General features: G+C 34.5%; 1 protein-coding gene across 1 annotated transcript in view; it reads right to left on the bottom strand.

Moving 5' to 3' along the window:
* LRRC9 (leucine rich repeat containing 9) overlaps positions 1-27,492 on the bottom strand; it is a 106,456-nt gene that overhangs the window by 43,060 nt on the left and 35,904 nt on the right. Inside the window, exons 12-21 of the mRNA XM_047769217.1 lie at positions 24,697-24,829; positions 22,742-22,864; positions 22,002-22,117; positions 18,815-19,021; positions 11,841-11,960; positions 7,136-7,327; positions 5,854-5,979; positions 4,100-4,234; positions 2,904-3,081; positions 347-567 (exon numbers count right to left, since the gene is read on the bottom strand). Coding sequence (XP_047625173.1) covers positions 347-567; positions 2,904-3,081; positions 4,100-4,234; positions 5,854-5,979; positions 7,136-7,327; positions 11,841-11,960; positions 18,815-19,021; positions 22,002-22,117; positions 22,742-22,864; positions 24,697-24,829 — 1,551 coding nt within the window. The remainder of the gene's footprint in view (positions 1-346; positions 568-2,903; positions 3,082-4,099; positions 4,235-5,853; positions 5,980-7,135; positions 7,328-11,840; positions 11,961-18,814; positions 19,022-22,001; positions 22,118-22,741; positions 22,865-24,696; positions 24,830-27,492) is intronic.

The raw sequence follows: 27,492 nt of genomic DNA, 5'->3' as shown, positions 1-27,492 counted from the left end.
ATGTTAATGAATCTTAACTTCCCTATCAGTTTGGGGAATCTTTGGAAAATATTTAGGAAGGCATGAGTTAGAAGGAAGGGGATTGGATTATTTTACTTGAGAACTAAAAAAATTTACAAGTTTATCAACTTGGGGACATTATGATTACACATACATATAATTTGTATGTATACATAAGTGAATGCAAATACAGTATAATAACCTTGTTTTTCTTGATTTTTAATTTTCACATTTACATTTTTCAATATTTTCCAAATTCTGTATAGTGAACCTGCATTACTTTCATAGTATAAAGAAATTTTTTAAAATTCAGAAAAACAAAAACATTAGTACCCCAGATAGTCACCTTTAAATTGTAGATCTCCTGATTGAGAGCAATGTAGTTATTGCTTATGTATAATTCAATTAGAGTAAAAGCTTTTTGTAAACCACTCAGTGAAGTGATTCTGTTGTTCTCAAGAGAAAGGGAATGAAGATGAAGCATGTTATCAAAAGTATGCTTTTCCAGACCAGTGAGAAGATTATTATTTATGCTGAGATGGGTTAATTTAGTCAGCTTGGAAATACCTAGAAAAATAAGCAAATTTAAGAGAAGATTCAGATAGCACTGAAAGATTAATTTAAAAAATAACTGGTTAGTTGTTTTGCTGTTTGTGTTTTCCTAAGTTCAAATGGCTTTATGGATTTTATAGCATTAACCATGATTGTTTTCCCTTTGTTAAAAGAAGAATATAATGTGTTCTTAAGTCCTAGCTAATATATTAAATTCCAATTTTGGATTTCTAAGTAGGGTCATTCTTTTAGGTGTTAAGGGAAGCTATTGTGTGGGAAATACCAAATGAAGCTTTCAAATAACCTTTAAATGATGTACTTAATTAAGATTTTCACCATCACAATAAAATAAAGCTCTACACAAAGCTCAAAATAACCAACAGCTTTCATTGTAAGGAACTAGAATACATTCTGGAAAGTACTCCTTACCGTGGAATCATTTGTATTAAAAAGAACTATTTAGTCTACTTCTACTTTTATATGCTTAAAGGTACTCTAAGGCAGAACTTTAGAAAATGCTACTTCTTACAACAGCCTAACCCCTATATACATTATGTACTGGAGACATTTTATAACTCTAGGTAGGATGGTGCAGTTCAGAGATAAGAACTTTGGAGTCAAAGCTGGTTTCAAATGTGACATTACTAGATTGGGACCATAGGTAAATTATGTAAAATTATGTAACTTCTGAGCCTAATTTTCCTCATCCATGACATGGATATACTGAAATCTACTTCTGAGAGTTATGTAATTAAATGGAATGACATTTGAAAAGTATCAGTTACAGCTTTTGGGAAATAAATAATCAGTCCTCAATGTATTTTATCCATGTTCCCCTTCAACGAGGCTTTATCATGGGACTATGAAATGCTACAAGTAAATCAATCTAGGGAAAGTTACAAAATCCTTAAATAGATATTAAACCTATTTATTTCTGGAAAAAAAGATGATAAATATTTGTTAAAGTTTACTGGGGTAGCTATCTTTGAAAAGTGGGTATAGGGAAAATACAGATTGAAGGATTCTTCCCTTCTATGGGTTTATGGAGGGGAATAAAAACGAAATAGGGTTCTAAATTGTATATACAAAGCAAAACTAACAACCTGTTTTATGAGAAAGGAAGACTAGTGGTGGTTTCAAACACAGATACCTGAGCTACCTGCCCTCAAGTTTATTCAGAGAAGACTGTGAATCTGTATACTCAGTAAGCATCCTAAGTGATGCTTATGATCAAGCAAGTTTTAGAAACTATTGTTAACAGCCATTAAAATAAAGTATAATAAATGTTACACATGGTGCTTTTAAATATATTTAATACTTGCTTTTACATACGTAATTTTTTATTTTTATTTTATTTTTATTTTTATTTTTTTTGTCTTTTTGCTATTTCTTGGGCCGCTCCCGTGGCATATGGAGGTTCCCAGGCTAGGGGTCGAATCAGAGCTATAGCCACAGGCCTACGCCAGAGCCACAGCAACGCGGGATCTGAGCCGCGTCTGCAACCTACACCACAGCTCACGGCAATGCCAGATCATTAACCCACTGAGCAAGGGCAGGGACTGAACCCGCAACCTCATGGTTTCTAGTCGGATTCATTAACCACTGCGCCACGACGGGAACTCCAACATACGTAATTTTTTAAAATAAAATTTTTTATTTTATGAAAAGGATAGTATACATATATGCTAAAAATTATTCAAAATTGAATAAAGTATAATTTAAATCTCTTTCCAGGCACAACTTTCAATTCTTACCTTCTCTCCTTGACAAGGACAACCCTGTTACCCAAATGCACATTCAGAAATATTCTGTACCTAGATAAGTATGCATGATGTATGTGTGAACTTACCCAGGCATTAGTAAAGCTGCTTAATTTGTACTTGTCGTGGATCTAAATAAAAAGTTATATAGTATACTTGATTTTCAACCTCTAGTGAATAAAATGTTCATTTTGTTAAAAGTCTTCAAATTTCCAAATGTAACCTTAATTCCTCATTTTGAAAGATGAACTGGGCTGGCTTATCTTTTTCAAAAGCATGCCTCATTCATTTATGTATTTACTTAGTTCCACAAATATTGATTATTGCCTAGTTTGTAATCTGTGAGGTTGGTAACAGATGGTAAACACTGGTTCAGACAGGAGAGAGAAGGTGAAAGTCAGCTAGTTGAGCTTATTATATGTAGCAGCCCCTCACAGATGCTACTAAGAATTGTTTAGAATACTTTAAACATTCTTGGAACTTCTCTGGAGATTTTCCTCTTCAGAAATTCCATCTTCAGTGTTACTCATTTTTTACCCTTGTTAATGAGGCATTCATATTTTAAGACTTTCACATTCTCAAATGCCTTACCTTCTATCTTTGAGATGCAGTTTCCATCTAATGTGAGTTCTTCCAAGTTAACACAGGATTCCAAGCCTTCCATTTTAGTGAGATTATTGTTGCTGAATGATGCCCATTTCAAATTTTCCAATTTTTCTAAATTTGTGATTTCAAAGAGATGTTGCCCATCTAAGTTTAAGGCAGTTATCTGTAGAATAATTAACATTACACGTTACTTCTGAATCAACATCAATAAATTCAGTCTTATAAAAAAGGCTAATGAATTAATTCAAATGTGGTAAATAACGTAAACAAATTCCTTTAGGAACTAAAGATATTACAAAGCCCTTAGTTTACAGGAAAGTAAAATTTGACAAGATTATTACTCAAAGAGGGACTTGTATTATAGACACTGAGCTGTGCCAGTCAGATTCCCAGCAGTGAAAGTCTTATCTCAGCTGCTGGAAGTCCTGTTGGCAGAAATCCTTCAACTGTCAGCCCCTTCAGGGACAGCATCAGCTGCAGAGAGCTGCCTTGTCCAAGGTCACACTCCTTCAGATTGGCCCACATCCAGTGATGGAGGGAAAGAAACACCTATGCATCTCAGACTATCTTGGGACAGATTTAAAGAGCCATTCTAATTCCAGAACTCCCTGTGGGGCCAGTCAGGTCTGTCACTGCGCCTGCTTCATGGCTAAGTATCTATGTATATTCCATAATAAAAATAATGACACTAGGTAGCTTTCATTTTCAAGAGTCAGAATCTCTTAACTCAGTTGCTATCTTTGGCAAGAGGTATAAGGGTTCTTTATGAAGCTAGAAGCTGCTGGTGCCCGGTAACGTTTTCCCTTATCGTTGGTTGAATTCTGACCCATTCTCCTATTCCCTTGCCTGGATTCTTGATCCCTTTTACCTTGCCATCCAAACGTATGGCTTGATCTCTGGCTCTGAGAATAAGTAAGGTTCCTTACTTATTCTGATGTATTATCATAATCTGCCCTTTGGTTTTGTAGTGTACTGTTATCCTAAATTTCCCATTCTACAGTGACTACCATCAAGGAGTAGCCCCTGTGACATATCTACTCACAACTTGATTCTCTTTTAATTCTAATTTGACCCTTCTAGCTTATTACCTATCTGTGCCTTCTTTATAATTCAAAGACCAAAGCCAACTAAAAATCAACTGAAATTAAGTTTTTATATTAGTTTTAAGAATTAGCCTTTACCTTCAAGTACCAGTTTCCATTTAGATGTGAATGTGGTCCTGATTTTGAAATCTGTGTCAGAATTTTGGCAGAAGGCCATATACTAAGAATCCGTGGTCTCTCCTCTTTAGTACTAGAATGCCGTAAGAGAGAAAACTAATAAAATAAAAAAACTCATGATGAATAAAGGAAATAGCATATAGAGGCTCATTTATATATAGTTAAAAGTATGTTTCCTAGATGAGTGGCCCAGTGAACAGTTTTAAGATATGACATTTTCTTTGCCTTAAAATGTTTTTAGTATCTAGATATACTTTGTATATTTCACCTATTTTTTGTTTTAGCAGACATTTAATCATTACAAAATAATATTTATAAAACTGTGACAGGAGTGTTGTAATATAAACACCCATATAATCCGTTCATGAAGCCAGTTTGAGTTAGAATATTCCTACTACCCCAGAAGGTCCTTGCATCCTTTTCCTCCCTCAGAAGCCATCACTCATCTCGAGTCAGTCAGTGCCCCGAGAAGCAATCAGATGATCTCAAACTTTGTATTTACCATTACTTGCTTTCTTTATAGATCTGTGTTTCTATCCATAGATAAAATATTTGTCTTGCACATATTTGAACTTTATGTAAATTGAGTAATATGTATGTATTCTGTGATTTGTTTTTTTGTTTTTTAAGGTCCCAATGATAGTCTCTGATCTTTTATTCTAAAACACTTTTGGTTTTGCCTTTCACAATGAAGTCCTTAATGCACTTGTCCGGTGCCTTTTGTTGACTAGCCTCCCTGATCTGTACAGGCAGCTCTGTTATTTGTCAAGTTTCCTTGTATGTGTTGGTCTATATCGGGCCTTTATATTCTGTTCTATTGGTCTATTTGTCTAACTCTGGCAGTTATACATTGTCTTACAGGACTTCAGTAAGTTTTAATTTCTGGTAGGGTAAATCCCCAACTTCTTCAGGAGTTAATTATATTTTTATCAACAAAAATTTTCTTTCCTTCATTTTGACTAGGTCCAAAATTAAATATTACATTTTTTAAGGAATTAATATTCAAATACTTTATGAAAAGTAAATAGCTAGATAACTTGAGTGGAGATCTTTATGATCTTGAAGCTACTTTGACCAAAGTAGCATTCTTCTTTATTTTTTGGCCATGCCTATGGCATGCAAAGGTTCTCAGGCCAGGGATCAAACCTGTGCCACAGCAGTGACTATGCTGGCTGCTTAACCACTTGGCCACTGGAGAACTCCCAAAGTAGCCTTTTTAAGCTGGATAATATAGCTATTTCCCCTCCCTCAAGTTAATAGGTTTTGTTTTTTTCAGCCAGACACATATAACATCAATGCTAAGTAAATAATTTACAAAATGCTTTCTCAAGGCCTCTAAGGTTACCTTCTCCACAGAAAGTTGCTAATTTTCATGCAGGTTCTGGTGAGTTCAGGTTGACTAAGGAAAAAACCAGTTACCCTAGAGGTATTTTGGGGGTAGTGTGCAGGGAAGAGAATCCATACTACCAGTTGGTATTTAAATGAGATACATTTAAACAAAAAAAAATTCAAGTGATATGATGCTTATAGGTTGATTTTTTTATTAGCACGCTAAAAGAGAATACAAAATTTCAATGGCAAAACAAAAGTGTGTTCATTTTGCACTCAGAGCAAGTGAGCTGCCCTATGTGTGCAAATCATGACAGAAGCCCTTTTTGGAAATATTATTTGTATATTCTAAATAGAACAAGAAATATTAAATAGTAAAATTCAACCTGAGTAATCTTTGTTCCAGCGATAAATTTCATAGCTGCTGTTGCTTCTTCTTCAGAAATGAGGACTCCATCTAAATGAGTAAGAGTCTTTAATCTGCCAATAACACTCATCCTTAATGTGGCTGGCTTGGGAAAAATAACAAAAGTTAACTTTTACAAAATATTACATATGTTATGACATAGGAGTACTTCTTCATTCCTTCACATATAATTCAAATTATGCAACACCTATTTTATTATATGTCTATAAAAATAAAGGCTTAAGTCTTTAAAATTAAATTATATTTAAGAATTAATCTGTTGTATTTGAATGTGGATAGTTGTACTCTTATAAAGGGAGGAAATCCTATAAACTGTTGAAAAGTGACTGTGGTGAAAAGTGTTTAAAGAACAACTGCAGTGCCTCTTGTTTATCTAAATCAGCAGTTAGCTAGTCAGCTCCATGTGTGATCCAATACAGATCTTTAGCCTCTGACATTTAATTTGGGAATAGGGCTATAGCTGTACTGTGATCATTTGGGAAGTCTTTTCCTCTGGCAAAAGGAAAATATCCTTCAATTTTACTGAGCAAAAAAGGAAAAATACAACAATATAAACATAGTAATATGGCCAATTTAATAGAACCAATCATGCTTTAGTCCCTTTTTAAAATGTTGAACCTAGTCTACACATTTTTGAAAAGCAAGGAAAAGAGTATTCTTTAAATTGTAAAATTAGGGCTTATTTTAAGTACTTGCAGCTACTCTTCAACTATAACACTGAATACTGAAATTCTTAGCATGAATCTACATATTTTTGTGATGAGAAAAATTAGTGTTCAATCAAATTTTCTTTTATAACAATATAAAAGTTTATAATTCAGGTCTATCAGGTAATGTGAAAAATTTATTCCCCTTTAATAGTATGTTTCTCTCATTGTATTCTGCCCTTCTTTATTCCTATGCCTCATTACAGTAGGGTGGTTCCAGAACAAAGAGCTATACTGAGCTATACAAATTCTCTGAAGGTTTGCAAATGGAATGGCATCTCAAAGTCTTAAAGCCATAATATTCTCAAACTATTAGAGGTCACAAAAAGTCTGAAATGAAATTACAGACTTTTTTCATAGTAACATTTGATTGATTTGATCCACTACCCTAAATTCAACTTATGAAATACCTAGAGGAAGACTAGTGAGACAAAGATGGTTTGCCTATCTCTGGGTACTATTGAATAGTAGCAAGAAAGTGGCTTTGAAATAAAAATGATTGTTTACTTTTTAATAAGCATGTGTGTTGCATACCTTTTGCCATGGATTATGTCGAATATCAAGAGTGAGAAGGCTTGTAGTGTGTTTGCATAACACGTTTATTTCATCACCAGATTTCTTCAGTTGATTCCAGCTCAAGTCTAAGTGCTTAAGTTTCATCAGACCTCTAAATCCCTCAAGAGTTATCACATGGTTATGGCTTGCATCCAAATATTCAAGGTTATACTGCAACACATACAAAGAGAAGTAATGCTGTAAGGATCATGGTTTATATTTACATAGTTCTTTTCTCTCTGATTCTCCAAGTACTTTATATGCTTTTTGGTAATCTTCACAGAAAACCTAAAGAGTAGTTAACTGCAATAATGGTATCAATGTACATATTCTCCTAAAGAGCTACACATATTTTATTTTATTCATTCTCTTCTAATTCTCACTTCACCCTTGTGACATAGAATGGCAGTGTTTGTTTCCATGGATAAGAAGGCCGAGTGAAACTGGCAAGATAATTTGTCCCCAGCAAACAAAGAATTACCCTTTTTATATCTGGGCTTTTGGTTTAAACCATTGAACCCACGGCCTAGTTAAAAATGGTTCTTCTTCAGAGGTAGAAACTAAACCTATTTCATTCTTTAAAAGTGTGTGATTTTTAATTATAATTTGTAAAAATCATGAAAGTAGCACATTCTTATTGGAAATCTGGGAAATATAGTAAATAAATAAAAAGAAAAAATAGAAAGCATCCATAGTTATATTGCTTAGAAAGAACTACTGAAAACATTTATTTTTTGCTCATGTATTTTTCTTGTGTAAAACAGATTTATTATTCTACTGTATAAAATTTTATATTCTTCTAACATGTTCACACATCCTTAAATATTCTTTAAAATGATTTTCATGATTGCATAGTATTTTAATATGTTGATTATTTGGATTGTTTTAAACATTTTACTAAGGATATTTATGTGGCTTCTAATTGTTGGCAATACTGCAGCAGATGTCCATGGTCATAAAACTTTAACTGAGACTCTGATATTTTTTCCGAAAAGGTTTTTAGAAATAAAATTACTGGTTTTAAGGATTTCTGCATTGTTAAGACTCTTGATAAATATTGCCAAATAGTTTTAAAGAAGTTGGTACCAGTTCAGATGAAGTAAACACATTAGTTAATGCTTTAAAAGAAATGGATGAAAACTTTAAAAATCAAATCAATTAAAAATTTAAATGAAGAGGTGAAAAGGACTCAAGAAAAAATGAAAATAGAATAAATATTTGACATATGGATAATGGAATTTCCTAAAGAAGGAAACCAAATCAAGGAAGGAGAAAAATTGCAAAACAACTTCTAGTTCAAAAAGAAATAAAAGAAAAAATGATTTAAATCTACATTTAAATCTGCATTTTCAGATTTCAGTGAATCTGAAATATCTACCCAGGACAACCAATGCCAATATATAGTCTCATAAAACTATGAGAATTTAATGAAAACTAAAAAGTCCTTTGGACATCTAGAAGAAAAATAGCCTGTGACTTATAAGGGAAAAAATTACACATTCTCATTAGACTTTCCTACAGCAACACTTTATGCCAGAAGAAAATGAATAACATTTAAGATACCTAAGAAAAGAAATTGTGAGTCAAGGATTTTATATCTCACAAAACTGCCTTTTGAGAATAAGGACATAGATAAACCATTATCAACATGCAATAACTGAAGGGATATTGTTCCTATAAGTCCTTCCTGAAGAAATCTATAATAGAATATTTTTCAGACAATCAATGTGTTTGATAAAAACCTAAGCACTGGTAATGAGAAGTGAATATACAATCACTAATTAAGAGAGAGTATAAGGGGTACAGTATGGTAAAAGTGAAAAGATACATATGTACAGTATCTTCTCTTTCTCACCATCCTGAACATCCTGAGTCGTTTTTATTTAATTTAATTAATTTTTTTTTTGGATACTCCGGCATGTGGAAATTCCCAGGCCAGGGATCAAACCCATGCCACAGCAGTGACCAAAGCCACTGCAGTGACAAATGCCAGATCCTTAACTCACTGCGCCACAAGAGAACTCCCTCATAGTCATTTTAAGAGACACATTTATACATCAGATTCTTGATGTTTGAGGGGTTTATATCTAGCCACCTTGCTAATCCTGAAATTTAAAGACACCACTTGGGCATAAAATGAGTCCAGTTCCCTTATCTTCAAAAGGACCATGGTAGAATGTACATATATATGTGTGACTGGGTCACTTTGCTGTACGATAGAAAATTGACAGAACACTATAAACCAACTATAATGTAAAAAATAAAAAACATTAATAAAAAATAAAAATATTACCACTCCAATAAATAAATAAATAAATAAATACATACATACATACATACATACATACAACCATGGTAATATTCATCAAGTAAGTAGACTGTGAGGCTATGATGATGAAACAAATTTTTCTATTAAAGGAGAAGAATACTGCCACATTGTAAAATACACACTAGGCAGCTGGCCAAGTTCACTCATCTTGCATGACTTAAGAGTTTACTCTTTAACTTTGTGCCTAAACAAAATTATAATGCCTATTATAACTTCTACAACTGCTAGAAAATCATTAGAAAAAATTTTTAAAAAGCCAACAATTTATATATCATCCTGGGACCTCTATTAAACTACCTTTTTTCCTCTGCTGCATACCAAATCCTATTAGCGATTCTGCTGAAAAGGACTTTGGCCTCATAGGCAAGTCTTTAATCCATTTTGCATGTGGCTGTCTAGTTTTCCAACACCATTAAAACTAGAAGAAATAGAAGCAGTATGCTCTTTGACGTTGATTTTAGCAATGTCTTTTTAGATATGTCTCCTCAAGCAAGGTAAACAAAAGGGCAAAAATAAATAAATGGAGCTATATCAAACTAAAAAGCTTCTGCACAGTGAAGGAAACAAAATGAAAAGAGAACCTACTGAATTGGAGAAGATGTTTGCAAATCTGCAAATCATATATCTAAAAAGGGGCTGATATCCAAAATATACAAAGAACTCACATAACTCAACAACAAAAAGCAAACAACCCAGTTATGAAATGGGCAGAGGAGCTAAATAGACATTTTTCCACAGAAGACAAAACAGATGGCCAATAGGCACATGAAAAGATGTTCATCACTAATTATTAGGGAAATGCAAAACAAATCACAGATATCACTTCATGCCTGTTAGTATAGCTTTACCAAAAAGGCAAGAATTAACAAGAGAGGGTATGGGAGAAAAGTGAACCCTCATATACTGCTTGTGGGAATGCAAATCGATGCAGCCACTATGGAAAACAGTGGGAAGATTCCTCAAAAAATTAAGAACAGAACTACCATATGATCCAGCTTTTCCACTTCTGGGTATTTATCCAAAGAGTATGAAAACACTAATTCAAAATATGCACCTCTGTGTTCATAGCATTATTTACAATAGCCAAGATTTGGAAGCAACCTAAGTGCCCATCAATGGATGAAAGTATAAAGAAGATACAGTACATATATACAATGGAATATTACTCAGACATAAAAAAAAGAATGAAACCTTGCCATTTGCAACAACATCGATGGACTTGGCGGTATTATGCTAAGGGGAATAAGTTAGACAAATACTACAAAAACTGTATGATTTATATGGAATTAAAAAAAACCAAAGTAAATGAACAAATCAAACAAAAACAAACACACAGATACAAGGAACAGTGCAGTAGCTACCAGAGGGGTGTAGGGTATAGGGAGAGTGAAATGGTTAAAGGTGGTTAACTGTATGGCGATGGATGGAAACTAAAGTTTTGGTGGTGAACACACTGAAATAAGTCGAAATGTAATATTGTATACATGAAACTTATATAATGTCATAAACCAATGTTACCTTAATTAAAAAAAAAAGACTTTGGCTGACTAAAAGAAATAAAGGAGGAGGTTTAATACTAAAATGTATGGCCAAAAAGGCAAAGTAACAACTACCACAGTGATAGAAGTAGCAATGTAAGGGCCTGACAAGGTTGTGAGGAGGTAGAGAATGAGCAAGAGCTGAGAATGATGGTATAGTCTGAAAAGGTATGTCAGTGACCTGGGGCCTATGGAAACAGAGGATGCTGGGTTAGAATTCTGGAACCCATATGTAATTATTTTTGTTATGTGATATTATATAGCAAGATCCATATCTATGTGTACATTTGTATTACTGTATTTGTCCTATGATTTATGAGAAGGCAAACACAAGTCAAACAAGATCTATGTGTGTGTTTGGGTAAAAAGGACGAGGCAGAGAGAAAGAGAAAAAAACATACAGAAAATGAACAGACGTGAAGAACTGACAACATTAGCTGTGAAGTGGTAAACTAGAAGGTGAAGAAATAAGAACTCACAAGAAGGAGAAAAAAGAAGTCAGAAAACAAGAGCAGAAGAAATTGGAAATGACACTTTAAAATGACATTTTAAAAACAAGTCTGGAGTAGTTTTACATTTATTTTAAAGTGGCTAGAAATCAGATGTGACCACAGGTATATATTTGGTTTGTAAATAGAATCTAAATCCTAAGACTCATTTTAGAGGAGTTAATATACTATAGTGTATGTCTGTCTGTTCCTGACTTGGACTGTGTAATCTCGAATATGGTATATAAGGTCATAATTACAAAAATAATTTATCCATTAAGTTAATAGTGTTATTTCACGTAAATAATTTAAAAAAAGACAGTTCTTACCAGGTGGTATATATCATCTAAACAGGTAAATTCATTAAAGCTGATATTAAGTTTTCGAAGTCCTGTTAACTTAGAGAGATCTCTCAATTTACTCAAGCTGTTTCCATGCAAATTCAGGCTCTGAAGTAAAATAAAATATAAATTAAAAGACAGGTTATATTCTAATCATAGTTATTTAAATAACATTAAGAGAGAACCAATGAGAAAAAAAATCTAATTTTAAGGGTATAGTCTGGTTTTATAATCTAATTTTAAAAGGTGTAGTTTATAATGGCAGCATTGGACATGGTTCTTAATTTGATTTTCACTTGGTCTAAATTTATCAATAATTGGCATGAAATTCCTTTTATAAATAGTTAAATATTTTTTTAAGATATTCATTAGGGCAGATCTAGTTCTCAGGCCAGCTAGTGAACAATGTAGGCTCTGAAGAGAGAGGATAGCAAGAATACAGCCAGATGACAGGAAGTCACATGAGGGCACCAGCCAAAGGAAGAAAGGCTGAGGTGTTAAGTAGGAGGACAGAACATCAAAGAAGGAATTGAGAGAGTATCTAATAAGGCATTTCCTATATCAGAATTTGGCCCAGATTTTCCCTGCCCACTTGACCCGAGGCTATATAAAAATGAATTGTTATTATATTTTTATATTTACAGGAGACCCTGATATCTACCTATTTTTTTCTTTTAAAACTATATCATTGTGAATGGTATCCAATGAAGATTATATGAAGATTTTATGTATAGTCTATAAAATAAACAGTGGCACAAGAAAATATACAATTGACCAAAGTCTTCATAACAAATGGGTATTATGATAAAATCAGGTGTCTACCTCCCAGCCCTCTTCACTTACCACCACTGTCTTATACCCTTTTACACTGTGGGCAAAACTAAACATGTTGAATGGTGGTCAAAACTTTGCTAAAAGTAAGAAGGGCCAATTTATGTGGAATAGCTTACAGGTCACATACAGGTATGATCCACCACATGCATTTAACATGTCTACAGCCTAATTCATAATCATCCCTTACCTACTGGGAGGTCTATATTTTAAGTCCCGATTAAGAGTTTCACATCAACAGATGCTGCTTATTCCTTTTCCCTCTTTTTTTTTAATTGAAGTATAGTTGATTTACAATGTTTCTTCAATTTCTGTTGTATAGCAAAGTGACCCAATCACACACAGTTCCCTGTGCTGACAGTAGGGTCCCATTGCCCATCCATTCCAAATATAACAGTTTGCATCCCCAAACCCCAAATGGCCCACCCATTCCCACTCCCACTCCCCTCCTTCCTTGGAACCACAAGTCTGCTCTCCTTGGCTGTGATCTGTTTCTGTTTTGTAGATAGATTGCACAAATAAGTGATATCAAATTGTATTTGACTTTTTCTTTCTGGCTTACTTCATTTAGTATGAGAATCTCTAGTTCCATCCAAATGGCATTAGTTTGCATTTTTAAAAAATTGTTATTTCCCCAATATAATTTATTTTTCTACTGTACAGCATGGTGACCCAGTTACACATACATGTATACATTCTTTTTTCTCCCGTTATCTCGCTCCATCATAAGTGACTAGACATAGTTCTCAGGTGCTACACAGCAGGATCTCATTGCTAATCCATTCCAAAAGCAAGTTTGCTTCTATTAACCCCAAGCTTCCAATCCATCCCACTCCCTCCCCCTTGTCTTTTTATGGTTGAGTAGTATTCCATTGTGTATATGTACCACATCTTCTTAATCCATTCATCTGTCTATGGACATTTAGGTTTTTTCCATGTCTTGGCTATTGTGAATAGCGCTGTGATGAACATAGTAGTGCATGTATCTTTTTGAATAAATATTTTGTCTGGATATATGCCCAGGCATGGGATTGCTGGATCATATGGTAGCTCTATATTTAGTTTTCTGAGGTACCTCCATCCTGTTTCCAATAATGGTTGTACCAGTTTACTTTCCCACCAACAGTGAAGGAGGGTTCCCTTTATTCCACACCCTCTGCAGCATTTATTATCTGTTGACTTGTTAATGATGGTCATTCTGACTGGTGTGAGGTGGTACCTCATTGTAGTTTTGATCTTCATTTCTCTAAAAATTAGTGATGTTGAGCATTTTTTCATATGCCTGTTGGCCATTTGTATGTCTTCTTTGGATAAATATCTATTTAGGTCTTCTGCCCATTTTTCAGTTGGGTTGTTTGTTTTTTTATTGTTGAGTTGTATGAATTATTTGTATATTTTGGAGATTAGGCCCTTGTCTCTTGCTTCATTTGCAAGGATTTTCTCCCATTTTGTGTTTTTTTCATTTTTTAAAATGGTTTTCTTTGCTGTGCAAAAGCTTTTGAGTTTAATTAGGTCCCACTGGCTTATTTTTGTTTTTATTATCATTATTTTAGGAAGTGGATCAAACAAGATGTTGCTATGATTTATGTCAAAGTGTGTTCTGCCTATGATTCTTAAAATATTTCTCAAACCAACTGCTCCATACCATCACCACTACCATTGCCTTAGTTGAAACAATTATTGGTCCTCTGGACTACTGCAATAGTTTGTACTAGATTTCTATCCCACCAGTCTGACCTCAGTTAAATCTAACCACAAGCCACCAAAGTTAGGGTCTTTAAAAACAGATTCTTAAAATAATCTAAACTTTTAAATTTGCCATCTAAAATGCATCCTAATGTGGCTATAATCTCCTGCTCTTGTAGCTAAGCCTCATGTATTTTCTTTGCATTCCAATCTAGGCCTCTCCTTCAGCCGTCACACCAACTATACACTAGCCACACTGAATTCCTCAGTGTTCCCTGAAGATAACCAGGATCTTTCAAAACCATATGCTTATAGATAGAATATTTACTCTGCTTCGAAGACAGAAACAACGAAGTTTCTCATAGTCTTCAAAATCCACACTAAATCCACATCTTTCTGTGGACTCCTTCCAGTAACTCCAAACTTCCTATATTTGTTTTACATATCTGTCTCCTTTACTAAATTAATATCCTTGAGGCAGGGAAAATAACTTATTCATTGAATCCCCAGTGCTTAACCTCATTGCCTAAAATGTAGCGAATTCTCAGTAAATGCTAGATGAATAAATCAATGCAAAAGTCAGACTTATAACTGACAATGTAACTTTTAGTATTGTGCTGTAAGAAAATATAAAATTATATGTTACTCTGGTTTTTGTTTGTTTGTTTGTTTTCAAGGGCACATCTGGGGCACATCTGAGGCACATGGAAGTTCCCAGGATAGGGGTGGAATCAGATCTACAGCTGCCAGCCTACACCACAGCCACAGTAACACCAGACCAAGCCTCGTCTGTGACCTACACCACAACTTGTGGCAATGCTGGATTCTTAATGCACTGACTGAGTTCAGGGATCAAACCAGCATCCTCATGGATACTAGTTGGGTTTGTTTCTGCTGAGCCACAATAGGAACTCCCTACTCTGGGTTTTATATTTCTATATATTTTATTTATTTTTATGGATGTCCTGGTAAAAATTTAGTGGGGAAAATTGAAAAGAAAATGAGGGTATTCCTGTTGTGGCTCAGTGTTTAACGAATCCGCCTAGGAACCATGAGGTTGCAGGTTCAATCCCTGGCCTTGCTCAGTGGGTTAAGATCCGGCGTTGCTGTGAGATGTGATCTAGGTCGCAGATATGGCTCAGATCCCGAGTTGCTGTGGCTGTGGCATAGGCTGGCAGCTACAGCTCCGATTAGACCCCCAGCCTGGGAACCTCCATATGCTGCAGGAGTGGCCCTAGAAAAGGCAAAAAAGACAACAACAACAAAAAAGAAAAGAAAATGAGAAGTATGTACTCTGAATTTCTCTATAATGGCACAAGGAAAGGAGCAAAAAGGGTGTAATATCTGAATATTCTTCTCTAATATCTAGTATTCTTACTAGAAACCCTAGAAACCTTTTAAGCAATACAGGCAAATTTAAGATGAAAAAGCCCATCCATTCTTATATTGTGGGTGTTGACCAAATTAATACAGTCAGGTGGAGGTCACAGTTGACCAAGGTATTCTGAAGTCTTACTTTTCTCTTTGCTTTTTATCTTACAAACCAAAGATAGTGAAAAAAAGCCCTACCCTCTCCTGCTGTCTTTTTCACTTTTATTTAATGCTTTTAAATCTGTAGGCATACATGTTATGGAAGCTCAGTCCAATCAGAACACATTCATTTATTAAACCTTTCATTACCGAGGCCTTTTTATCAAAATGTATTACTGAAATACGAAATCTTCCCATGTTAGGTCAGAAACAATTTCTCCATGTTATCTGCTAGAAGATTGCTTCTGTAATAAGTACACTGCATATTTATGAAAAAAAAAAACTGTTGATGATATTACCTGCAAGTTATGAAGTTTTCTTTCCTCTCTAATAACTTTCTAAGGTAAAGACTTAATCTCCTAAATTGGAAGATTCGGTGGATGCTAACACAGTTTTACCAAAGCAATCCCATAAACTTCCTTAAAAAGATTATCAAAATATTTTTATAAGCAGACTTAAAACTACTGACCTCACTTACTATTTTAAAAAATATTTTTGCATTCTCTGTTTTGCACAAGCACTTGAGAAAAAACTGTCATCATAAAAAATGGACTTAGAAATGTTACAATGGAGCAATGTAACTGACTTTCAAGATAGTTATTTATGAATTTTTAATCTGTATCAGCTTTCAATGCATACATAGAGAGTGCCACATAAGAATAACTTGTCTTCTCAAGTATTCATATTAATTTATCAACTAATATCAATTTGTTTACTACTTCTGCCAAATTCAGGCAAACAACCCACTGTCTCTGTAAGAACCACTTAGATATTCTGTTTTTGAACAAGTAACCAGTGAGTGTCTTTCATGCATGGTATTGTTCTAGATAATGGGAGAGTTGATGCTAGCCCACACAGTGTTTATGAGTAAATTAGCAAAAGGCATCCTTTCCTCAGGACACCTTTTATTTCCAGCTTTTAGAAAATGGTTACAAAAAGCTGAACTTTTTAGTACAAGAAATTTTAGCAGCAGTCATCAGAAAATTATTGTAGTAAATATACTACTCTATATGTAAAAGTTTCTCCTTAGATGTGGTCCTTCTATGTGATGCACACTGCACGATCTCTAATTTTTGCCCTGATGCTGGAATATAAATGACTAAGAATAGCTATAGGCTCTGCCCCTGTGGAGTTTACAGTTTAGGAAGGATACAGAGCATATGACAAAGGAATCTTACCTAAACTCTTACATAGACCTAGAGGTAAGAGAAGGCTTTAATGCTTCAGTACAGATCCCAAATATCTATGGGAGTTAACTAGGAGAGCAGGGTCAGGGGAGGACATTCCATGCAGAAGGAGTAGCAAGTGCAGAAGCTCTTTGTGGCTGCAAACAGGGTACATTTAAGAAAGAGAAAGGAGGCTGAGCACAAAAGCTAAAGGGAGGGTAATATGAGAAGATAATCTGGAAAGATAGGTCAGGGACCAGGTCATATAAAGCCTTATAGGCCCTATTAAAACTTTAGTTTTATTTTTAAAACAGTGGAAAATCATTTGAGGATTTCAAATAGGAGTGGTGATGGGTAACAAATCAGATTTGCATTTTGAAGACTGCTCTAGCTTCAACATGGAGAATGGATTGGGGCCTCAAAGTGGAAGCAGGACAGGGCTCTAGAACACACACACCCCAACTCCCCAACACACACACATCTTATGTTGAGTTATACTCAGTTATATAGTGAATGGTGTCCTAAGAGCACATTAAAAGTATATAATGTGCATGTAGTAGTGCAGTGGTGCAATGGAGGAGGGAGTCCTACGGAAATAGTTTAGGTCATAGACAAAGGGTGTTTATACAGAATGGTGGAAGATTTAAAATGGACAAATAATCAAGATATGGAGGGAGGCTTAATATCTCAATTGAATTGTCTCAGTGTAAAGTAAGTTGCTTCAATAAGTTACTCAAATTCTGTTGATTAATTTTGTAAAGATAAAGCTCCCATATTCTATGTTGATTAATCCTGGAAACTGTTTTGAAATTTACCATCTTCATCTTAATCAGTTAAAGAGAGTTTATGTGTTATTCAGGGATAAAAGTCCTTGCAAATTAGAAGGCTACCTCTAGACCTACACTGTTCTGTATAGAGGTACTAGTCACATGTGCCTATTGAGCAGCTAAACTGTGGCTAATCTGAATTGAGATGTGTTGTGAGTGTAAAATATGTTCCAGATTTCCAAGACTTATGAAACTGTCTGTTAATGAATCTTCATAATGCCTGTATCCTTTTTTTTGAAGTTGAAATACGTGTTTTATTTTTTGTTTTGAAGCCATTAATTTTAAAAATGTATTTTTAAAAATGAAAAAACATTCCATAGGAAAATAAGAGCATTAAATGTCTCTTTTTCTAGGCTGGAATGGTTAAATTAAAAAATCTAATGTATTGGCATCATTCAGTGATTTATCCCTCCATAATTTTGAACACCGTTTGCTATTTAACAGATGCAGCTGGTTGTTAAAATTTATAAATCACAAAAAGACACTGTTTTTTCTTGCTTGTTCTTGCCTTTTCTTCCCTCTATCTGTATAATAAGGATAAGAAAAACATCTCTTTTTAAAAATATTTTTACCCCTAAAATGAAGAAAAAAATAAGTATTTTTAAAAAGTGTCTTGAAATGAAAATATTTTGGATATATTGGGTTAACTATATTCTTAAAATTAATCTTACCTTGCAATTTAAAAAAGTTTTTTAACATGGCTAATAAAAAATTCAAACCTACGTACATGGTCATAGTATGTTATTATTGGACAACTCTGATCTGTAGAAGAAAAGGGCTGTGCTTAAGCATGCCTGGCACGAATAGCATGATGACTGTCATCATTAGATAGGTAGCTTAGTATCTTTAGATTTCATGTGAAAGCTTCTGACCAAACTCAACGTTTCTATCCCCCAATTAATTTATTCCTCATAATACTCACCACAATATGACTGTAAATGCTAGTCTTGGCAAGAGAAAGTATTGTTTTATCATCCAAGCTAATAAGTTTTGGTCTGGGCTTGATCCTGGGATCCATTTTTATGACTTCATCATCAAATTTCAAATCCTGGGACAATACTGATCTTTCTGAAGTTTTTTTGCTCTCTTCTAGAATAACGTTGAATGAAAATAAAGAGTGAGGCTTGACCTAAAAAATCCATTAAAAATATTGAAAATTTGGTTGCTATATTTATCATTTTGAAAAGTAATGGGCTATGTAGGAAAGATGAATTAACTTTACATTATATAGTTAATATCTGTGATGATAAGTATCACAAGTCTATGAGAATGGATTACAGTTGTGGGCTAAGAATGGGTGTGTTCATCCCCTCCTACTAAAAATTCCTTAAAACTGGCAAAAGACAATTTAAAAATATTCTATAATAGTGGCAAGGATACCAACAAAAGACTAGAAATTGTGAGACAAAAATCAGAAGGGACTGAATTGACAGACAAATAGGAAGAGAAATGTGTGCACCAAAACATGCGCAGCGGATAACCACTTCAAAGAGCAGATCCCAAGAAACTTGGTGATCAGAGTGAACAAGTGAAATAGCAGGAGGATGCTCTAGGTAATTATCAGTAACTGTAGTAAGAATTGTGGGTGAATGGGCAAGAACAGCATGAACAAACAGAAATGGCCCCAGAAAAACTCCAAATGGTTCATAAAATAATTTTTTAAAATTTGGAAGAAAAAAGCATCTATAAAAGAATAGGCTGCTATAGAAAATAATAGGGTAAATGTTTCAAAGTCAAAATAAAAACAACTAGTGAAATAGAAAATATTCAGTAAATGTATGGAGAAACCAAATGGATATGACAGCAAATCATATTAGCAATGTAGAAGGTAATATTGAAGAAATCTTACAAACACAAACACATTTTTTTTTTTTTTGCCATACCTATGGCATGGAGAAGTTCCTGGGCCAGGGATTGAACCCGTGCCACAGCAGCAATCTGGGGCACTGCAGTGACAATGCTGCACCACAAGGTAACTCTACAGAACACAGAATTTTAAAATGGAAATGTAAAATATGAGAGAAAAAAATTAAGACATGGAGGATTAGTTTAAAATGTCCAATGTTTAACAAATAGAGGTTCCAGAGGGCTTAACAAAGAATGGAAGAGAGGAAATGATCAAAGAATTAAGAGAAGGACATTTCCCAGAAGTGAAGAAAGAACTGAATTTTTAGATCAAAAGAACTCCTCAAGTGGGCAGTTAATAACCTTACAATGGCCTCGTCAGTGTTCAAGTGAAAGGAAGAGTCACACACCTCTAACTTTAAATCAAAAGCTAGAAATGATTAAGCTTTTCAAGGAAGGCATGTTGAAAGCAGAGTTAGGCTGAAACTAGGCCACTTGCTCCAAAAATTTAGCCCAAGTTGTGGATACATGAATGATAAGAAAGCAAAATGGTCTTATTACTGATATGGAGAATGATTTAGTGGTCTGGATAGGAGGCCAAACCAGCTGCAACATTCCCTTAAGCAAAAGCCTAATCCAGAGCAAGGTTCTAACTCTTCAACTCTATGAAGGATGAGGAAGGTGAGGAAGCTGCAGAAGAAAAGTCTGAAGCTAACAGAAATTGGTTCAGTGAAGCCATTTTCATAACATAGAAATGCAATGTGAGGCAGCAAGTGCTGATGTAGAAGCTGCAGCAAGTTATCCAGGTTTAGATAAGATCTTTTTTTTTTTTTTTGTCTTTTTGACTTTTTTCTAGGGCCCCAACTGCAACATATGGAGGTTCCCAGGCTGGGGGTCTAATCAGAGCTATAGCTGAAGGCCTATGCCAGAGCCACAGCAACGTGGGATCCAAGCCACGTCTGCCACCTACACCACAGCTCATGGCAATGCCAGATCCTCAACCCACTAAGCAAGGCCAGGGATCAAACCCACAATCTCATGGTTCCTAGTCAGATTCGTTAACTACTGAGCCACGATGGGAACTCCTAGATAAGATCATTAATGAAGGTGGTGACACTTAACAATAGATTTTCAATATAGATGAAACAGTTTTATATTAAAAGAAGATGCCATCTAGGACTTTCATAGCTAGAAAAAAGAAGTCAATGCCCAGCTTCAGAACCTCAAAGGACAGGCTCTCTTGTTAGGGGATCTTTTAGTTGAAGGCAGAGCTCATAGTTGCCATAGACAGAGATTCTTCTGAGGGATTTGGGCAAAGGGAAATTGAAGTTTTTTGAAAGGATTTACCATTTGAGATGCCATTAAGAACATTCATGATATATGGAAAGAAGTCAAAATATCAGTGTTAACAGGAAATTGGAAGAAGTTTATTCCGGCTCTAGTGGATGACTTTGAGGGGTTCAAGACTTGAGTGGAGGAAGTATTTGCATATGGTGGAAATAGCAAGAGAAGTAAAAGTGAAGCCTGAGGATGTGACTGAATTGCTGCAATCTCATGATAAAATTTTAATGGATGAGGAGCTGCTTCTTAGGGATGAGCAAAGAAAGTAGTTTCTTGAGATAGAATCTATTCCTGGTGAAGATGCTATGAAGACTGGTGAAATGACAGCAAAGGATTTAGAATATTACATAAACTTAGTTGATAAAGCAGTGGCAGGGTTTGAGGGGATTGACTCCATGTGTGAAAGGTTCTGTGGGTAAAGTGCTATCAAACAGCATTGCTTGCTACAAAGAAATCACTCATGAAAGGAAGAGTCAATCCATGCAGCAAATTTCATTGCTGTCTTATTGTCTTATTTTAAGAAATTGCCACAGCTGCACCAACCTTCAGTAACTACTATCCTGATCAGTCAACATGGAGGCAAAATCCTCTACTAGCAAAAAGATTCTGACTTGCTGAGGCTCGGACAATGCTTTTTTTTTTTTTTTTTTTTTTTTAGCAGTAAAATACTTTTAAACTAAGGTGTGTATATTGTTTCTTTAGAACTTACTATAGTATGGTATAAAAATAACTTTTTATATGCACTGGGAAACCAAGACATTTATGTGACTAATATTCACTTTATTGTTGTGGTCTGGAACTGAGCTCACAGAATTTCCAAGGTATGCCTATATATATATTATAAACTTGACATAACATCATTAGACTTCAAATTACTGTTCTGTCTCATTTAGAGAATTCCAGTTTTAAAAATGCATTCATACCACTGTAATATACTCAAATTCTACGATGTATTCAGGCAAAACAAGGTCATGATCAAAGACAAACCACTTGCACTGCCGAACGCTGCAATCACAGTTTCTTTGTCCCATGATAGAATCTAGGGTAAAATCAAAAACAAAAAACCACAACAAACAAACATTCTTCAAAATGAAGCACGTGTACTTTTTTCCCACTCTTAACATAGATTAATAAACAACAAACTTGGTGAATTCCAAATACTATGTTATTGAATTTTTTTCCTCTTATATCTTCCCACCACCCTAGACAGTTTCTTAATTCTATGAATACTTATTAGTCACCCTGTTACTACACAGACTAGTAGAGTTTAATTTTACTCATATCTTTTTCCTTTTCATACTTTTTCACTTCTCTATTCAATGCTTGGCCATACAGTTTTGACAAATGTATTCACCTAAAACTTTTGCTGTTCATAGTTGGGTGGGTTTTATATATTTTGAAATACATATAATATAATATATATATATGTATCTGTGTATATGAAATATAAAATAAACTTATAAAATTTCTACAGACACACACATATAAATGTCACTGAAGTAGGGAACAGAAATATGGAAGTTAATTTGTAGCTTGGAACAGTTTTTTATAGGGAAGTTTATAAGCTTTGTTAGGTAGAGATTAAACCGTAAGCGCCTGCATTAAATGAGAACATTTTGTACTCAGAAAGATGAAAAAAGATTCATCTACATGGAAGACATACTTAGTAAATATTTTCGAGGAATGAACACTGAATTAAGCATTGGATAATTGGCTTGGCTGATGGAATCCTGATCACGAGCTTGAACACTCTGGCCAAGGAAAACCTTTGTAATCAGGAGGATGCCTGGTATGAAAAAACAAAACATTTAAAACACTAATTCACTTTAGTAATTTTCTGTTATCACTTTATTTATTTGCTGCAAACTTGACTGTATATTCTGTAAAGTTAGAGATCCTGGCTATCTTGTTTGCCACTGTATAGCACATAGCACACTGCTTGATCTTTAGGTACTCAATAAATATTGAATAAAATGGTTATAAGAGAGGATCCACATGATTATATCAAGCTGAGCTTTACAGAAAAGGAAGGAAAGAACAAATAATTAATATTCTTATGAAATAATTTAAGAAATTTATTTTTCTTGTTAACTGGGTAAAAATTCATCTCTGTACCATCAGCACCTGGTACATAGCTTAGATCATAAGAGGCACTCAGTATATGTGTACTGAATGAATGAACATTTCCTTTTAGATCACTGGGAACCTTCAAATTTACTACATCTTAAGAATCTCTAGGAGTCATTGAATCCTATTAAGTAACTTCTAATTACTATGCATAAAGTATTCAGATGGCTTTTTAAAACCATGTATAAGTTACGAAATGCAAATTGGGAGAACATAATTGTTTCAGAAAGTATATTCCAGAAGGGTTAAGAAAATATCATGAAGTATTTCTTAAGTGGGAATAGAGAGGAATGAAAAAAGAAGCAAGTTTTTTTTTTTCAAATAAGGAGTTCTTTCTAGATTCAATAATCTGCTTAATTTTCTGATTATTATTAACTGAATGAAAGACTGCAAAACACACATAATTTAGTTCGGCTTGAATCATCTTAGCAGAGCCATAGTCTGGAGCCCAGAGTATTACTCTTATAAAATTAATTTAACCAAATTACTGACTACCAAAATCTTCTGTAGATTGGCTCAGAAGAATATTGTTGTCCTTTACTTCCTGACCAGTTTTCTTCATTATACATTCTTTGGTACTATGCATTAATACTTCATCTTTGTAGCTCTTCTTATAATTGTAATATTACATTTATTTGGATGATTATTAATGTTTGTAAGCATAAAGAAGAAACTTTATCTAGTGTGCATTGACCAAATCCCTATCACCTAGCAAGTGCCTAATGCCTAGTAAGCATTCAATAAATACTGGTGGAGCTGAAGAATGAACAGTGGAAGAGGCTGAGGCAAGAGGAGACATGGTGAGTCCTCAATCTGTAGGGATCTGGGAACGTCTCTCAGAAGTGTCCTATAAACTGGCTCATGTACTTTTATTTATATATATTCAAGAGGCAAATAAAACACTAATAGCTGTGAATAAATTAAAATACCAAACATTTATCTCCTATTAGGCAACTTTAAAGCTATCCATACATGTCACAATTTGTCTTTAGCCCTGTTAGATTTATAACCAGCCTTTCTTATCTTCTTATATTTTGACAATTAAAAACAAATAAGGCCTACCTTCCTGAATGCTTTATATGATGATTATCATATAAATGGGCTGAGTTTCTTTTATCTTTCCTATGAATTTGGGGTTTGGATGATGTGTGTGTGTGTGTGTGTAACATATTAAGTTTATTCTTAGAATGTGAACAAAAGGAGACTGTGAGAAGTGTTTATTTGATATAATTAGATTAAATACAAATAAGAAATGAGTCTCATCCTATTAATGCTGCTGAAAATAATCACTCAGTGAATATTTGTTGACAACCTGACTAAAGTAATACATCAGGAAATCATGTGTAAGTATAACTATATTGGTAAATTCTAATAAAATGGGTTTGAAAAAACCTCTCAGGTTGATAAAGCCAAGCATCAAAAATGTTATGAAAATAATAAATTTGAAGACTTAGAACTTAAAAGTTCAGAAACACTATATGTTTGTATTACCATGTCTGAAGAGCTCATGTTCAAAAGAGTTTATCTTCTCATCTTTGTACTTTTGCTGTAGAAATTCAATTCTGGGACACTCACACATACTTAGGCTGTTAGCAAGAATGACAGCCTCTTTTCTTAGAGGCAGCTGTAAAGACAAAATAAAGTCTGAGTATTTTTACAAGACTTATAATACTTCGACTTTAAGACAGTTTATTATTTTATGTTTATGTGTCAGGACAAGGAAAATGCAGGTCAGACTCACTGAAAAGAAGTAGATAACCTTCATGTGCAACTTCATTCTGTAAAATCATTTATATATTTTTAATTTATGTGCAAATAGATTTATGAAAAGTAATACAGAACAATATTTGTTCCTGTAAAAGCAGCCAAAGTAAAAACTGACAGTGTGTGGTGTAGGAGCTATGGTTTTGCATATTTTCAATGATAACTCCACTAGCAATTGTGCAAACTCCCAAAAGAAAATTCTGTGGGAATTAGATATTACACTGAAGATTCTTATTTAAATAAATAATAAGAGTTCCCATCGTGGCTCAGAGGAAACAAATCTGACTAGTATCTGTGTGGACGCAGGTTTGATCCCCAGCCTCACTCAGTGGGTTTAGGATCTGGTGTTGCTGTGAGATGTGGTGTTGGTCACAGATGCGGCTTGGATCCTGCATTGCTGTGGCTGTGACATAGGCCAGCAGCTACAGCTCCATTCAACCCCTAGCCTGGGACCCTCCATATGCCACTGGTATGGCCCTAAAAAGACAATCAATCAATAGTCTAAAAGTATATTTGGTCTAATAAATTCTCCAGATACATCTGATTTTGTTAATGCATGGAAATCTAACTAGAGTTATTTCTTTAAAGTGTTTTATAAGAAATATTCATATTACTTGCTATGAATGCAGATCTAAAAAAACAAACAAAAATCTCTATGCTTAGCAGTAGAATAAACTAGAGCTAAGATAGATTATATGATCTATGCAAGGACTGAAGTAGAAACTGGCGAAGTCATTATTTGAACATAGGTTTATTCTTCCTTGTCACTATCTTGGAGTTTTGAAAATTATTACTAGTTTAATATTAGTAGCCAAATTATATAGAACTACATCTTTTCTATCAGTGCATTCTGAATTGCCTATATTTTTTGGCTGTGCCCACAGCATGTCAAAGTTCCCAGGCCAGGGATTGAACCCACACCACAGCAGTGAACCAAGCTGCTGCAGTGACAATGCCAGCCTTAACCCTCTGTGCCGCAAGGGAACTCTGTGAATTTCCTATTTTCTTATTGAAACTTGTTACATAAAGAGATTTTAAAAGAATAAACATGAAAATATGACTGATATGACCACAAATTCCACCTTCCAGTAAGTATAACCTCATTCCAATGACCATCGCTAAATATCTATTAGATAGAAGATATGTGCCTGGCTCTCTGCATCAGCCAGACACTGCCAAACTAAGCCAAATCCTCCTTCTAAACTGCTTACACAGCTCATCTTTTTAATCAGCTCTCATCTCTTAAGTGATGCAGAACATAAGTATCAGTCTTTACTCATCGTGTGCATATCTTAGCATAGAAATTTAACTTACCTGATTTACATGCTACCTAGTGATTTTTCTAGCCAATTATGTTCCCCCATTTCTAAGATCATAACAATAAAAACAACTGATTGTGTGTGGAGAAGAAGGGCAGATTATTAAACTTTAACTATCTGGTATGCTCTTGTTTAGAGGCAAGGTGAGGAAGGAAAAAGGAAACAAAGATGGGACAGTTAGAAAAATAGGAGGATAACAGTGTAGGGATGCTAAAGGAGAGTTTCAGAAAGGAAAGAGCAATCAATAGTATCAAATGTTTGGGGTTCTCCTGTGGTGCACTGGGGTAAAGATCTGGCACTGTCATCACAGAGGCTTGGGTCATTGCTGTGGCTCAGTCCCAGGCTCAGGAACTTCCTGCATGCTGTGTGCATGGCCTAAAATACATACATACATACATAGATACATAAAACCCTCAATTCTTCACTTCTTTCCTACTTCTCTTCCAGAAAGTACAGTGAGGGCACTCTCATTATACCACCCTGCTGAAATCACCATCATCTCTGGCCTGAGCTGCTGCAGGATTTCCCCTACACAGTGCACCTGTCATCTGTTTGTACTCCTTCCAATCCATTCTCCACTGAGAGGCTGGAAAGCTTTTTTGGTGATTTTTTTTTTATTGTAGAAAAAAAAAAGCATAGGTAAAAGTTACCATTTTAACCATTTTAAGGTGTACAATTCATAAGCATTAAGTACATCTACAATGTTGTACAACCATCACCACCATCCATTTCCAGAACATCACCCCGCATTAAAGCTGTATATTCATTAAACAAGAACTCTGCATCCCTCTGTCCTCTCCATTTGGTAACCTCTGTTCTACTTTCTGTCTCTATCAATTTGCCTACAGTGGATATCTTATATAAGTGGAATCATACAATATTTGTCTCCTTGTGTCTGGCTTCTTAGCATGTTTTCAGAGTTAATCCATGTTGTAACATGTATGAGAAGTTCATTCTTTTTTATAACTGAACAATATTCTATTGTATATATATATACCACATTTTATTTATCCATTCATCTATTAGTGGACATTTGGGTTATTTCTATTTTTTGGCTGTTGTGAATAATGATGCTATGAACATTGATATACAAGTATCCAAGAAGTTTTTTTGTGCATATCTCATTAAATCCTAACAACTTTGTGAAGTAGGTATAATTATTATCTTCGTTTTACAGAATGGATGAAACAGCACAGAGAGGTGA

The sequence above is a fragment of the Phacochoerus africanus genome, chromosome 2 (assembly GCF_016906955.1).
Source record: "Phacochoerus africanus isolate WHEZ1 chromosome 2, ROS_Pafr_v1, whole genome shotgun sequence".
Taxonomy (NCBI): Eukaryota; Metazoa; Chordata; class Mammalia; order Artiodactyla; family Suidae; genus Phacochoerus; species Phacochoerus africanus.
The sequence above is the reverse complement of the archived record's forward strand: the minus strand, read 5'-3'. Positions and strand labels throughout refer to the sequence as shown.